The sequence below is a fragment of the Lonchura striata genome, chromosome 30 (genome assembly GCF_050655825.1).
Source record: "Lonchura striata isolate lonStrDom1 chromosome 30, ASM5065582v1, whole genome shotgun sequence".
Taxonomy (NCBI): Eukaryota; Metazoa; Chordata; class Aves; order Passeriformes; family Estrildidae; genus Lonchura; species Lonchura striata.
The window spans coordinates 5,957,604-5,973,853 of record NC_140732.1 but is presented as its reverse complement, the minus strand read 5'-3'; the positions used below and the strand labels follow the sequence as shown (position 1 = coordinate 5,973,853).

The 16,250-nt window shown below is 48.1% G+C and overlaps 1 protein-coding gene across 1 annotated transcript; it reads right to left on the bottom strand.

Annotated features, from left to right (window-relative positions):
• Window positions 1-654: 654 nt before the first annotated feature.
• Window positions 655-14,512, bottom strand: LOC146764970 (TOG array regulator of axonemal microtubules protein 2-like). Its single transcript, XM_085563121.1, has 11 exons — window positions 14,358-14,512; window positions 12,598-12,703; window positions 11,805-12,040; window positions 10,392-10,544; window positions 9,117-9,234; window positions 8,070-8,173; window positions 6,462-6,666; window positions 5,056-5,272; window positions 3,915-4,001; window positions 1,465-1,692; window positions 655-806 (listed from the first exon to the last, which is right to left on the bottom strand). The coding sequence occupies exons 1-11, from the start codon at window positions 14,510-14,512 to the stop codon at window positions 655-657; spliced, it is 1,761 nt and encodes a 586-aa protein (XP_085419247.1).
• Between the last annotated feature and the right edge of the window lie 1,738 nt (window positions 14,513-16,250).

The window sequence follows — 16,250 nt, the reverse complement described above, 5'->3', positions numbered from 1 at the left end:
GACAGGCTCCTTTGTTTGCAGTTTCCTTCTGTTTATGTAAGCCGTAATTGTGGTTATCTTTATCTTGTATCGTCAGTCCCCAGGTGTTAAGTGTTTGTGATTTTTCTTTATCTTGCAAATGTTGTGTCCGCAGGCTATTTGTGTATCCTCGTTTCATAACCAATACCTTAGTCTGTAAGCAGTCTGTATTTTCTCACACTCCGTTTCCTATCCTCCGTCTGTGGTTTCTCACGAGTCCGTTTCCTAACCTTTATATATATATCTTAATAAACAATACCTCAGTCTGTGGTTTTCCACATCCAGTTAAAAAGATGTCATCAAAATTCAAAGATAAAGTCAAAACACATTATTCAAAACTATGAGAACATATGTACATCTCTAACTATACTAAAAGAAATCTATAAAAGTCTATAAAAATCTATAAAATTCTATTCAATTCTATAAATTTCAATAAAATTCTATATAGTTCTAAAAATGCTATAAATCCTATTCTTGAAACATTCTGCGGACGTTGGGAAGCTTCTTCCTGAGCCTGGAGGAAACAAATCTCTTCCGGACTGCAGGCAAGGACTTTATGGAAGAACATAAGTACATCTCTAACTATACCAGAAGAATTCTATAAAATTCTATATAGTTCTAAAAATGCTATAAAGCCTAGTCTTGAGACATTTGTTGGATGGTGGGTAGCTTCTTCCTGAGCTTGGAGGAAAGAGAGCTCTTCTGGACTGCAGGCAAGGACTTGGTGGTAAAGGGGACATAGAAGGTGTCCAGAGAAAACTTCTTGGTATCGCTACGACCAGTCAGATCTGCAAAGTGGAGAGACCAAGGGTAACAGAGGCCACAATGCAAACCTAAAGCATATAAAGCTCCAGATTTCATGGGACAGACTCCTTGGAATCTTCTAAGGAGCTGCAGGGAAGCATGCTGCTGCTGGCAGCCCCTTGAAGCAGGCCCGGGGAAAACCCTGACCCGCTTCCACAGGGCTGCCACAGGAACAGCCTGGCCTCTGGGCTGCCCTGGGACAGCAGGGAGCCCAGAGCCCTGTGCTTTCCAGGAATGGCTCAGCTGCACATGCAGCCTCCTGCTCCTCTCCCTGCCCCACAGCTGAGCACTTGCAGAGCACAGCTGATTGCAGGGGCACATGCAGGGCACAGCTGTTCCCTGGCAATGTGCACAGGCTCTCTGGGCTGCCACAAGAGCCTTCCTCCCACCAGAGAGTGGCCCAGCTCCCCCCTCACCTTTTTGTGAGGCTGAGCCATGCTCAGTCTTCACATTGTCCTCATTGTTTGGAGTTGCTTCAGGGCTCCCATTTCATGACGATGAAGGGCGATGGAGAGAGCGGGGGTAGATGCACACCCTTCCTTAGTGTTTTGTCATTTTTGGCAGACGTAAATAAAGTCACATCCGGAGGTGTCCAAGTCAGAACTTTGTCATCTTTCCGGAGAACATGAGACCTTCACCAGCCCAAAATGTCAGAGAGGTTTTCCTGCACGCGTGGAGGCTTGCTGGCTGCACACTTCTTCAGCTTGGTGCCCATCACCTCGTAGAGGGCCAAGGCAAGCCTGGTGGCCACCGTGCGGATGCTGGCGCTTCGGACAGGCAGCGCCTTGTTCTCCAGGAAGGACCAGAGCACGGGCAGGGCGTAGCGCTCGACGACTTCAGGGCTCCTGGCATAAACCCACTCCACAAGCACTGCCGGGAGAGAGGCACAGCTTCTTACCCACCAGCCTCCATGCAAACAAGGGTCTACCTCTGCCTTTGCTTCTTGGAAGCCTTTCTGGCTAACATCAGCAAAATAGCACACAGAGCCCCATGATCCAGAAACGGGCAAAGCCGCTGATCATCCTTGAAACTGAACCACCAATACCTCAGGACTAATTTCTCCAAACAGAGCCTTGTCCCTGTGGCAGACTTTGTACTTTTACTAAATTATTTCACAATTTGTTTCTGCATGAACAATGAATGAAATATCAAATTGCCTTTTATTTCCATTTAGAAGTTGTCTAAACCCACAGTGAAGATTTGGAAATGCACTGTAAGGAGGCAGTTGAGTGATTTCTAATAAAGGGGGTGATTCCATTTTGTAACTTCCATGTAAAGTGCCAGAAGTCTTATCTGACTCCCCTTTGCTCAGTGGCACACAGCAAAGGGCAGTATTAGAACACACTTCAAAGCCCCAGCCCACCAGAGATGGCAGCTGCTTGACAGCTGCCTTAGAAACATCGGTGACTAGCCAGTGTCTTTGGCAGAATGCTTTTGTGCCTTTCAACACGGAGCTGTTTCAAACCTTAGCATGTCTTAGGGAATTACCCAGACCCCACTGCCATGGAATTTGAGCATCTTCATGTTTTAATGGCAGTTCCCCTCCAAATGTTAGTGGCATTTTTTCTTACAATGTGCACTGAAATAGGGGCATAGAGAAAGAAAAATGCTACACAGGGGACTGAAATGTAATCAGAAGGCAAGTGTTTTCTCACATTGTCTCTGAAATCTGCTCTCTGCTCATTTTCTGGACTGAACTATATCAAAAACAGACAAAAATTTGCTAACAACAGGCTCCTTGCATGGCAGATTTGACTGAGGGGTTAAAACCTGAAATGCTAGGGAGACCAGTCTTATTTTCTGATCAGACAAAAAGTTATCTAGTAGCTACTTATTATTCTGTGGTGGAAGAGACTTCATTTTCTCTATGCTGTTAATCCACCAGCAGTCATCAACATTGAAACAGCTCCTGAAAGTACCCAAAACCAATCCTGCTAAGCAGGAAACGGGTAATGGTCCACATTTCAAAATGAGACTTCATTTGAGTTGAAATGCAAATAAAGTCATTGGTCACGACAGAACTTCAGAAAGAGCTATCTGTTCCCACTAAACCTGAGTGAGGACATTTGCACTTTCTAAAGTAGTCCTCATTTTTGTTCATTCCTTTATTTGAAAAAGAGATCAAAATAACTGCAAAACTATATTCCCTGTTCCTGGGGATCTACTGGATTCAAATGCTCTTTGATGGTGGTTTGAAAGAGCCTTTGACATTCCCAATCGCTGAACATGCCCTGTTCAGATTCATAAGGAAGACACAAGGACTATGAAACCTTCTATTTAAAGATGCTGGCATAATTAGCAGTGCCATTAGCCCCAGTTAAAGCAAGGCTATCAGTCGTCTTCTCTACTGTATGTTGAGATTGTCATTTTTCCAATCCTTGGCTACTGCTGACACAGCAAGCTCCTCTGAGGAATCAATTCTCAGCTGCATTTGTAGCATTGTGGACAGTGCTGACACAGGAAGAGGCTGTTTGCACAGCCTGAAATGCTCAGTGCAGTGCCATTTTCACAGCACAGGCAGGCAGCCTCAGCACTCTGCTTCTGCCCCTCTGCCCCCAAAGGCTGCCTTGCACTAAATCCATGCAAGGATAAGTGTGATAGACTCTAACAGAGTATCTGATAGAGTGAGATACACTCTGTGTGGTGAGTTTTGACCTAAGCTGTGACCCCAAGGCTCCGCATGCTTCAGCCTCAAAACTTTCCAAGAGCAAAACAAGAATTCTGTGAGAACAAAACAAACTGATCCCCTGAAACAGCATTTGCCACCATTTTTCCTAAAGGCTCACAGATGTCCCTGAGGCTCCAAGAGAGGAGCCAGCTGGGCTATTTTTAGCCCCTTCCTATCCTGGAGGTGGGTTCTGAGATGTCCCCGTGAGAGCTCAGCCCCCAGGCCCAGCGCCGCCCCCATCTCAGATGCTGCACAGCTCTGCAGCAGCCAGGGAAACCTGCCAGAGACACCTGCCCTGGGTATTGGGCAGGAGGGACAAGCTCAGCACCTCCTGCTGTGGCGGAGCTACTCTACTGTCCATTCCCAGGCATTCCCTGTAAATAATCCCCTAGAGGACCTCTTGGCTTAGAAGGGGAGGCCATACCTGTGATACACTCCGTGACAGCCAGCAGAGCTTCGCCATTCAGTTGGCTCCATTGGTTGCTGAGCTCTTTCATCAGTGATACTTTATCTACAAGTGAAACACACGTTTCTGCTCACTCTTCTGAGGTCATAGCAGAAAGGACAGTGGGGAGGGAAAGGGCAGGGGCAATCCCATTTTATAAAAGAAAGTCATATTCTGCTGATTTTTGAATCCTTTTCTTCTTTCCTGCCAGCCTACTTGGCAGGGTTAAAAGTTCCAAAAGAAAAGCTCTCCTTTCACATTTGAAAATCCAAAGTTGTCTCCTGTACCAGGAGCTAAGTTAACGCATTTCACATCAGGCACCTCAAGAGTTCAGTTTCATGTAAGCACTGAAAAGGTTTTGCATCCCACAGTAAAAAGGAAGAACTCCATCCTTGGGACACAGAAAGGCACTGAGTCAGGCAGTTCATGAATTCACAGAGCAGCTGAGGTGGAGAAGGTGGAAACACCCCTTGAAGACCTGCCTCCTCACCACTCAATTTTTCAGGCATTTTCAGAGCTGACAACAATCTGTGTGGCAAAGGAATTTAGAGCAGCCTTTGTCTATGTAGGTGTTTGCTAGAGCCACCTTGCCCCATGCAAAACAACATGTGGAACAAGGCATGATTGACAGCTGGATTTAGACCAGTTTGTTCGAAGGAAATGAACTTGGTGAATCCTAAGTTCCCCTTTGAAAAAAGAAGACAAAGAAGAAAGGTGGAAAATAGGCAGCTAATGCCTATCATGTAGAGCCTTCCAGGTGGCTGCTCTGCAGAAGCTCTGATGGGCTGGTGTCCCTTCCTGCCAACAGCAAAGCTGTTCATTTGGGAAGTCAGATGGGGCCCAAGCAAACTTTGCCTCTGAATTGTAGCAAAGCTGTAGTCCAGGACTTTGTCTTCAGATCAGCAGCACAGAGCCAAGGGCTCCTGGGACTTTTGGGAATTGCTGATCACATTCAAGCCTGTTGGAGGACTGGTTCCTAAGGACTGCACCTCCAAAGCTTCTGTGGGTGTCTGCGAGAGCCTTCCACAGACAACAGCAGCTGTCAAGGCACTCAGCGTTCTCTTGTGTCGCAGAGACAGAGACGCAGTTGAGGAGAGTCCATGCTGGGGCTCAGCCTCACCTAAATGAGCAATGGATCCTTCCAGCGCTCTCACAGCTGCGGCATGAATCCCGGGATCCTTTGAGTTTAGATTCTTTGTTATTCCTTCCACCAAACGGATGATCACGGGGCTCAGGGCATCTTCCAGGAGGCCTATGATTTCTGCCAGCACGTCCAGCGCCTTCTGCCTCACTCTCTTATGCGTGTCACATAGTCTCAGGTCAAAATAATCAAAAATCTGTGAAGAGAACAAATAACATGAGAACTTGATTAAAATGACCTTGTTTGAAGAGGGGGTGTGGAAATGAGCACTCAGCAATGTCAAAGGTGAAAGTGATCCTTTCTGTCAGGTCAGCCCTTGCATGCACAATTGCAATGTTTTCCTGTGGGCCTCTCGCTGGAATGGTTCTGCAACCTCATGCTGGTTGAAAGATTTTCATCTGTTTTAAAGAGGTTTAGTTGGGGACAGGAGAGTTCCTATGATGTTTCTCCCCAGCTATAAATCATTCAATCAATTCCCTTTATTAACTGATAAGACTACCTTTGCTTTACAAGAGTGGAAGCTGATATTTACAATGCCCGGGTTTCTATACAGTTGCCTCAAGTACTGAGGGCAATTATGATTCTGCCAAAACTATGGCTGGAGGAGATCTAGGTTTTATTTTGTTTGTCTCAGAACCTGTGTCTGGAGATGGGCAGGGCTCTGATCAACTCTTCCAGGACTCAGACCATTTCTCTAACTAACAGGTAGACTTCTAAAATGCAATGTGCTGTACAGCTCTCATTAGAGCAGGCTCAGTCCCTTGAAAGCCCATTATCAGGCACCAGTTTCTGGAAGAAGGGGAAAAAGCATCTACTGGGAGGAGAAAGGATAGCTCTGTCCTTAACTGTTTTCCTCCTTTTCCAAAGAGAAAAAAAAAAGCCCCCCAAGAAGGGTGAGCACCATCTTTACCTAGAGGAATAGGGACAAGGATGGAAATGAGTAGCCAGAGCTGTGCCTGTGCCAGACAAGATGGAGTTTCCAGAAGTATCCTTTAAAAACATTTAGTTGAAACCAACCCAGCCTGAAACATCTCTTCCCCACTCAAACCCATTTTTTGTCCAGAGAATAAGTGCCATTATTGCTTTCAATGGCTGGATTCCCTTCACATAACCCAACTGGCAGTAGGAGACAGCAGCAGTTAAACCAGCAGGAAATTCTGTCATCATCTGATCAACAGCATCAATATAGAAAGCTGCCAGACAAATACAGCTGGACTGAAAAAACTTGTCCTGAAGCCTGGACCTGAATTCAATTTCTCTGGGTAAGAGGGACCAGCCTGTCCCGAAGAGCCAGGATGTCCTGCCAAGACACACTGAATTAACTTTACTTCCCCAGGCCTGGGAAAGGAGCTGATGGAATGGAACAATGAAGATACCCTACATACTTGGACAATGTTAGTGGAGATGAGCTGGGGTTTGGTTTTGGACAGGTCTAGGAGGAGTGCCACTCCTTCCATCCGTGTCTGAAACTCCTTGGCTTCCAGGAGAAGGTAAAGCTTCTGGAGCGGCTTCATCTCTTCCACAGCTGGAGGTAACGTGACCTGGGCTTTTGCACGGTGTAGGAGGCGTCCATCAGAGGTAGACTCCACCCTGGAAAATAAAACCAAATTAGGACCTGTTGGTAATAATAGCTTCAGTTAATTGTGACCAAAACATCTTGAGGAGCTTTCCTAGTGATGTCATTTCAAGCTAGAATATCATGAGGCTCTGAAGAACAACGTGAGCCTCACGCCAGTCATTACAGGAGACAATCTGCAAGTAACATTCTCACACTGCTCACTCAGAAACACCAAGGATGAGATGCATCTGATCTATCTTCAGATGACTTCCAAGGCGAACTGCTCACATTGCTTTGTGGGGAAAGATAGACGCTACTTCCAAGTTTAAACGCCTCCTCATATGGGAGGTGTGTGTCTTATAATAAGGAAACACATCATTCTGGAGAAGTGTCTCTACACCAGGCATGACAATCTGGAAAAGTAGCTCAGATGCATTTGAACAGATGAAGAGGGGCGTATCTGAAGGGTCCAGAAAATCAGTAACAGAGATAAAAACAGAAGCCAGACATGCCAGAACTACGCTCACATTTTGTTTGCTTCCCTAGAGACCAGATCCACAGCTTAACAAACCCACTGGGAACAATTCTCCTGGATCAACCTGTCTCTTCCATGAGCATGGGCAGATGCAAGCCATGCTACTGAGACATGTGGTCACTTTCCTGCCACCGCTGAGCGGGACAGCTCTAAATAAATCCCCTCTGTTATCAGAGGAGAACAGGCACAAGCAGCTCTGCCACTAGCATGAAGAGACAGCAAGAACCAAATTCCTGTCTTAAACGCTGATTGCAGCACAGGGGGAAATAAACCAAACATGCTGTCCATCAAGTAAACTATATGAAGGACAGGAATATCAAGACAAAAAGTCCACATTGAGGCACCTGTTGGCCAAAGTTGCTCAGGAATTCCCTTACTACTACTACTGCTACTACTACTCAAACGTCATACTGTTTGAGGGTAAAAAAGCCATGAATCAGCCAGGCCAAACCACATGGATGAGAACTGTATCTTTGGGGAATGGCATCTTGTTTCAAGACTGGGACTTCTCATTAAAACACCCATCTACAAAAAGACAAAAGACTACACTGGGATTTAAAAAGAACACCCTGGTTGCATTTCCTTGTCCCAAGTCAGGCAGCAGAAACCTGGCCCTCTTCGAGCCTCCACAACACTGCCCTTGCCACTGCACTGGATGGTCTGAGCTGTTACCAATGGGTGTCTTTTGTTGCCCAGTTTTTGTGGAAGCCTTCCAGAGAAGTTGTGTTCAGCATAATGCAGAAGTGGACAATTTTTATCCTAGAGCATTTGTAGGGAAAGGAAAGAATCTCTGGCACTGGTCATCTCCAGCAGAAAGATTTTCCTGAGGAAGAGGCATGTAAAGCACATGTCATGTACTTTGTCACATCTAACAAAAGTGCTCCCATCTGACAAAAGTACCGATTGCTAGAAGGCGATGTGGCCTGGGGCTTCTTTGAGCCGTCGCTCCTCTTCTTCACCAGGTTCTTCACAGATGGGCGTTCAGCCTTCTGGTTTTCCATCCCCTACAAAGACATCAAGAAACTCCATGAATCTTTAGAATTCAAAATAGGGAATTCCTGGATTAAAACACAAGTTAGAACCAGGACCACTGCTACCAAGGCTTAAGGAAACATTTCCTAACTTACAGAAATAAATGGAGCAGAGATTCAGTGATGCCAACTCTTTGTTTACAATAGCCCAAGGCAGGTTATGGGTGCTATCATACGGCAGTGAGCAGCAGTCTAAAATCCTAAATTCATTATTCTTGAGCATAAATGGGAATAATGCAAACTGGTAGGCAATGAGTGTTCTCAATGGAAGCAGCAGATTTGGACTCCTTGGGGGTTGGCCCACTATTTGGTTCAACACTTACTCTCCCTGCTCCTGCACAAAGTCACACTCCCTTCTATAATGTAGATAAAAAGAAGAAAATCCCCCCCAAACAAACAAACTATTTTCCACTGGATGCTGATGGATTCACCAAGCCTCTTCCAGCTCCACAAGGCTTGACAGCAGGGAAGATATTCCCAAAAGACCAACAGTAATTATAGCAATTAGGTTTGACTTGGACATCTTTTGTATATTTGGAAATGTCCTTGGCACCACTACTTCTGGTGTCTTTTGCAAAGACACTGTTATCCTCAGAAGCACTATTCTCACTTAACTGCTTGACTGGGGGCAGAGTAGGGAGAGCCCGTGGGGCCTTGCCCTTGGATGTAAACCCATTTTCTCCTCTTTCCCTTTCCACTTTGTGATATTCAAAGAATTCAAAGCCCCACTTTTTCCCAAATAATATCAGTTCCTCTGTGGTCTGCAGATGAACAGGCTGGGGATTAACAGCTCATTCCAGGAGCAAAATGATGCAGCAGAAGAGGAATGAGGTAAAGACACATCGAGTATGTTTGATCTCATATTAGCAGTGGCAATACTTGCACAAAGGAGACACTGCTTCTGCCAAGCACTTACTTTCTTCTTAATTCTTGCCAGGATATCTTCCAGGTCATGGGTGGAAAGAGATTGTTCCAAAAACTTCTTAAATTTTGGATTATTCAGCAGCATCTTCACCATCTCCTGTCCATAATGCCTAAGGAAGGAAGGAAGGCAGGAAATGAAAAGTGAACAAAGGAAGAGTGTTAACAGAAGCAGCTGATACCTTAAACTGATCAGGTGCAATCCTTGCAAGAGAAGGCATTACCTACTCAGCAAAGAGGGACATTTGCTTCACTGGACACTGCACAGTGTTGTCAGCTGAACACAAGGGACAAGAGGAGAATGTAGGGCCACAAAAAAATACCATTTCACTCTGAAACTGTGGGTGTGCTTCTGTGGGATCAAAGGATCCCAGGGAACAGGCAAAACACATCTGCTTTGTTGTCAGAGCCTATTAGCAATGTCCTGCTGCCATTGCACAATAATTTGCCTTTCTTTCACTGGCAGGGAAGCCGGAACAAAACACCTCATGCTTGCTTTGGATTATTCTATACTATATAGAATAATCAGGGGCATGGGCAGATAGTTGCTCTGGTGTCCCTGGCAGCTATTAATGGGAATTTCATCATCAAAGTAAGGGGATTTTGGTGGTTTGGGTTGGTTTTGCCACTAGGAAACCACAGATTTCTTCAAGAAGAAATTTGGAGGTCACTGAGCCACAGATAACAGCATTCTACAAACCTGCAGAAGTAGTTTAGAAAGACTGAATACATAGGCTAAAGACCTCTGAAATATTTCTAGGGAAGTCTTAGGTTAATGTGAAATAGATGTTTGGGATCCTTCAGTGATGAAGCCAACACTTTGCCTTTATCGTGTGCACCTAAGGCCAGTCAAAACTTTTTGACTGGCTAATCAGAGCTCTTTTGATCTCAGTAAAGAATCCTTCAAGTCACAGGAAGTTGGCAATGCTCTTTCTTGGTGGCCAAGCTCAGGTTACCCACTACAGTCATTTCCCCAGGCCATCCAGAGCAGTGGTCACAGCACCAAGGCTGACAGAGATCAAGAAGTGTTTGGACAATACTCTCAGGCACATGGAGTAACTCTTGGGGTGTCCTGCACACAACCAGGAGCTGGACTTGATGACCCCGATGGGTCCTTTCAAACTCAGCATATTCCATGATTCTGTGACCCTTATCCACACTGTGAGGTAACTTAATGTAACCTTTAGTTTCCACTCCTTTGTAGTTTTACCCTTTATAGCCAGACACAAAACCATGTTCCCGTTTTGGGAGGTGAAATGAAGATCATTACCTTGTGTCCTGGTGACAGTCCTGAGCAAGTGTCCCTGCCACGTGTGCCAGTGTCTCAGCCCTGGGTGTGCCTGCCAGCTTCGTGACTCCAATTCTCTGCACCAAGGACAGGAGGAGCTCGGCCGCGCACTTCCGCACCTGGACGTAGCGGCTCCTGGGAAGAAGAGAGCAAACCCTGGGCACAGGGAGAAGGAGCAAGAGCAGCACAGGCCTTGGCCAGAGCCTGCTCCCTGTCCTTGCTGGGGGAAGGAGGCCTGGGCTCTCCCTGCAACTTCAGACACCTGTAGAAGGTTCTGTCCTCAGATAAACACAACGTTAGCAGGGAAAACACGCTGTGGGGCGGGAAGTTGCCGATATCCAGCAATGCAGCCTCTGTCTTTTGTAAAGATTGGCAAGGGATACATCTGAGTGTTTTGACCCTATTCCAAAGCTGAGGAAAGGGTGGCAGGCATTTTGGCCAGGTTGTCCTGATCTAGAGACTGTCTCTTGGGAACTGTCAGGCCCAGCACCAACACTTAAGGCAGCATTTTCTTCAGCTGTCCCGTTGCACTCAGCCTGTGAAGGTGCCTGTCAAGTGATTCATCATCTCAAGGCTAAGCTGAAATATCAGTTTGAATGGAAAGTAGAGCTCTCAGGCCAGGACAGTCATACAAACCTCCTTTTGGCAGGAGCTGCACCTGCTGTGCAGGCAGTGCCACACCCAGCACATTCTGCCCCATGTGCTGCACGCCCCAGCAAGTACCCTCCGTATTTCTCACGTTAATTGAATCATGAGGATACGTGGTTTTTCCCAGCACTGCAAAATACCCAACAGCGCTCACAGCGGTAATTGCAAATGTTTTCCCTCTTCCCAAAAAAGCACAAGGCTTTCTCCTTGGCCTTTGCAGGCACTTTCATTTCCCCAGTGGTCACCAGGTCTAGGAAAAGCTGACAGACTGGGAGAACTCCAGGAAGCAGCAGGAAGCTGAGTCAGAGGAACTTTAGACTGGATATTAGGAAAAGGTTTTTCACCCAGAGGGTGGTTGGGCACTGGAACAGGCTCCCCAGGGCAGTGGTCACAGCATCAAGCCTGACAGAGTCCAAGAAGCATTTGGACAACAATCTCAGGCACTTGGTGTGAGCCTTGGGCTGCTCTGTGCAAGGCCAGGAGCTGGACTCAATGGTCCTGATGGGCCCCTTCCAACTGCCCCTATTCTACAGATCTGTGATTCTGAGAACTAAGAGGCTGCAGCAGGGCAGAAATAGGTGACAAGAGGAAAGAAATGAGGTTGATAAGAGAATCAAGTCCCTGAGTTCCCAGAAGACCCAGGATACAGGACCCTTCCCTGCCACCATTCCCATTCTCTCTCTCTCACCCCTTCCCCCACCCACACAGGAGAAGGTGAAGAATATCACTCAAAGAAGAAGAACCTACTTGGCTCCCTTGTCCATGAGAACAGTCATTGCTCGTGCAGGAGTCACCTTCTCTACCATGATGGCCAGGGCCTGACAGGCTGCCTTCTGAACAAACTCTGGGGAGTTCCACACCATGTGGAGAAGGACAGGAGCAACCTCATCCACCTCGGAATCCATGTCCTTCCTCAAGAGTGCAAACAGCTCTCCCAGAGTGACGATTGCAGAGCAAGACAGCTTTGACCGCAGGCTGGTCACCTGGGGAAGTCATGAGGGGAAACATAAGAATCACCTTGAAAAGAAAACCAGTTGCCTTAGACAAAACTCCCGGGAAATCACACCTCCCACTGTGTCCAGAGGAGCAAAAAAGCACAGTAAGAGCAGAAGAGCCCAAGCACAGAAAGGTACCTCCTCTGGCACCAATTTCTGCCCTCAGACCTGCTTACTACAGGCCTAAAAAATATATTTCACTAAAGTGTGCTACTTGACCCTTCTGTAATAGCAACTACTTTGATTTTAGGGCCTTTTGTTTGAAAAACAAGCAATTAACGCAAGGGCTGCTTTCAAACCATAAAGGCACAAGTCATAAAGATAAAAGACTCAGGTGCTCCTGTTCAAAAAAGCAACAGCTGTAGTTGAAGCACTCAGACAGGAAACACAAAACACAGGCTCAGGTCTACAGACTAATTTGCAGTGTTGAATTACAGCTTGGGCAGAGAAGGCACACCCTGAGCACACATGGAGATGAGTGAGCACACAGCTACTCTACACACTGTGTATGAAGTGTGGGGGACAATTGAGAACAATGTTCTCACCTCGCTGGTAACTGCCAAGCAAATCTCACGAAGTCGACAAAGCAGGACTTCTGAATGGGACTCAGCCAGCTGTTTGATGATGCAGAGTCCCTTCTCCTTCATCTCCCTGAAAGGCAAGTACCAAAATGATGGATTTTTCTCTAGCCAAGAGCTAGGCAGCACCCTCTGAAATGACCAGGCTGGCAGCTCAGTCAAACCATGGGAGGTGCTTTTCATAGCGTAGTTAATGAAATCATAGACTCAGGATGCTGTGGCTGTCAAAAGCATACAAAACTCCAAGAGGCAAACAGGGGGGTGTCAGAGTCTTCATTTGTGGCCTTTCTGAAAACCTCTGGCACACCAAGTCTCTCTGTCACTACTTCCTAGAAGTTGTGAGGCCAGGCCATGCTGCTGTTTCTTGTCACGTCCCTGTACCTGTCCCTGAGACACAGTCCCATGGGGCTGTTCCTGGGACATTTTCCTTCTTTGTCAGCCCCAGCAGGCAGTTCAGCAGGGAGAGTCTGCGCTGCCACTCTGGAGCCAAGTTTCCACTCTATAGTCTCGGCCTGTGTGTCACCTACTCCACTGCACTGCACACTTTCCCCCAAAAAGCATCAGAGTGTCCCAGAACGGTTCCACCCCTGGGCAAGAACTGTTGAAACCCTGGCTTTTCCCAAAACACTCCTACCTAAAACAACCCCCACAACAGCAACATGTTATTTAAGAGGTGCAAACAACTCTATCTCTCAGCACTTGCTTTGCGCAGGCTCTCAGCTACAGGAAGGTCTGAGGGCTGCAGCACAGGGCTGGTGACCGATCCCACGGGCACCCCTGGGTGTCCTCCAGACCCCCACACCTGCAGGAGCTCTCTGCACCTCACAGGGCACCAAAGAGAAAGGGGAAGAGAAAGCAGAAGAGAAAAGGCAAAGCAAAGGCGACTGCACAAGGAGGCAGATTTTTCATGCTTATCCCAGTGGGAATGGAGGCCTTATCCCCCTGTGTGAATGAAGCATCCAGCAGAGAGTGGATGCTAACCCAGACATCACAAAGAGAACCAGTATCACCTGGCATTTGTAGAGTTATCACCTCTGGGCCTCCTTCTGTCTGTGTAAAATGTTGGGACACATTGTGAGTATTGACAAAACATCTCAGGCCCATATGAAGCAGTGAGAAGGAAAAGTTGAATTCCAAAAATGCAAGGCTCCTAGAGGATTTTCTTTCTTTTTCCTTCTCTTCTGCCATGAGCTCTTCAGAAGTAATGACAGACTGAGGGACTTGAAAGCACAACTCAGTCGGTTTCTCAGAAAGAGGAACTCCCTGAAGCTGCTTCTGGGACTGCCATGCAGGAGGTCACAGGGAGACCCTGTCACCTGCCATTGCTGGCAGCAGTGGGAGCAGAGAGGAATCTTACTCAGTCCCACTGGCCTAGTGGCCCAAGGCACCCAAACCTGCACTCCAAACTGCTGCCATCCTGCTTCTCCCTTCAGCCAGCAAATCATGTCGTTCCAGGGCCTTCTCTCTCCCCTCAAGATTTCCTTTGCAGCCCCGTGGAGCAGCAGGCAAAGCGAGGAAGCAGCACGGACCTGCTGCAGCTGGAGCACTGCTGCAGAGCAAGGCTGAGAAAAGGCTGCTCTCAAATCTTGATCCTCTCAGTGCTCTGCAGTGGTTTCAGCAGTGCCCTTCGGCCCTCTGGGCTCTCGGGGCTCAGAGGCAGCAGCAAGACTCACTTCTAACCAACCTTAATGCTGAGAGGGACGCAGCGTGAACGGGGCCTTTCTTACCAGTCGTCGCTGCCGAGCGAGGACAGTGCCTCCTGCAAGGACTGCTGTGGGTCTGCAGAGGCCGTGTCCTTCTGCCCAGTCCCACGGCGCGGCTGCTCTCGGCGCTGGGCACCAGCGGCCGTCTGCGAGGTCACTGTAAGGACAGGGTCGGCCATGGGCGCTGCAGCCCCGGGCAGGGCACCCCGCCATGGAGCGGCCTGCAGCCCATCTCCCAGCCAGGGCTCCCTGGGCACACACGGGCACTGGGGCAGAGGCTTCCCTGCTGCCTGGCGCCTTGGGCTCCTTGCTTTCCCCCAGCCTCCCCGGCTGGGCACAGCTCCAGGCTGAACCTGACCATGGCCCCGCAGCGCCAGCTCCCCAGTGCCACAGGGGCCACAGCCAGCGGCAGGTTCCTGCGGCCGCAGAGCTCCCGCTCCCTGCCAGACAGGGCCGGCAGCAGGGCTGGCCAGCCAGGAGGGAGCCCCTCAGGTGCCTCTCTTGCCTCAGCGCCCTGATTTCCCCCAGCCCTGGGGATGGGGCACTCTGCAACTCCCTGAGGAGAAACCTGCAGCTGCCTGGCCACAGCACCGAGCCAAGGCTGAACAGCCCAGCCCTGCTGGGCCCGGCTCAATCCCCACGGAGCAGCTGCCAGGGAACAGCCACACCTGACCCTTCCCACCTGACAGCGCCTCTGCCTCCACTGACCTCAAATATCCTAGACAGCAGCCAGCTGAGTGTACATACATTTAGCCTGCTATTGGGAAGGGAGTAATTTATGGATTTGCTTCTTTCCAAGCATCATGAACCTTTACTCTTTCAGAGCTACACACTTGCTGTATTTCAAAGATGCTGAGGTGAAATTTATTTGTCATCAAATGGATGTGTTTACTGTGCACTGCCTAAGCTTTCTCTTGCAATTTCCATTCTAGATGGTTGATAAAAAAGCCTTCCAAATGCAAACTGGGGTAAAAAGAATGCGAACACCGATGCAAATTTTTGGCAGATGCACTCTCTTGATAAAAAGTTGTCCTGGGTTTGCCTTAATTGAGTTTTTTGGTAAGGGAAAAAAAAATTACATAGCTTGAGAAAAATCAGATGATAAATGCATTTCTTATGAAACCCATCTCTCATCAAAAGCACTCTCAGTCAAAAATTTCATGTTGTGCACTCAAAAGCTCATTTTCTAATGTGTAGATGAATACATTTGAGCTGTCTTTTTAGACATGATGGAGCATAAATATTGCACAGAATCTCAACAAACTGCTCTAGACTGTGTAGCGTTTTTGGCTACCTTGCAGGTTCTCACAAAATATGGAGGAAGGCTAACATCAAAAATACTCAGACAGGAGCTAATCTGTGTGTCACTGATGTACCCCAGCCACTGACATCAGCAATGGCCCTGCTGAAGCATGCAGACACACACATCTAGATCCACTATGGATGGAGAGCCATGTCAGGCTAGTTCTGCTCAATTCTGAACGTGGAAGCAGCATCACTAGAAAAGACCATTCCAAATATCATTCCGAGCTCCCTTCTTCTTATTTCACCCTACTGGGGATCACAGCACAGGCAGGCTACCCACAAAAGAGAGACAGGAGCCACTAGGGACCATCTGCTGAGTGTTTCCTGCAGGCAGCCAACAGCCTGGGAGCAGCAGGCAGCCCCCTGTGCCTGTCACTGCTGCACACAACCGCTGTATTTGCTGGGTGGCACAGGAGGCACTGCTTGTTTCCTCTTGGCATTGCAGCCCGTGGGATGGTGGCAGCGAGGAGCCATCGGGCACTTCTGGGAGCAGCAGCACGACTGCACCGAGCCGCTGACGGCCGTGCAGAGCCAGCCCTTGCTGGGAGAGCAGAAAAGCTGCATGCAGAGCCGGACAGCAGCACAGGCAGAGGGCCCAGATGGTGAGTGCAC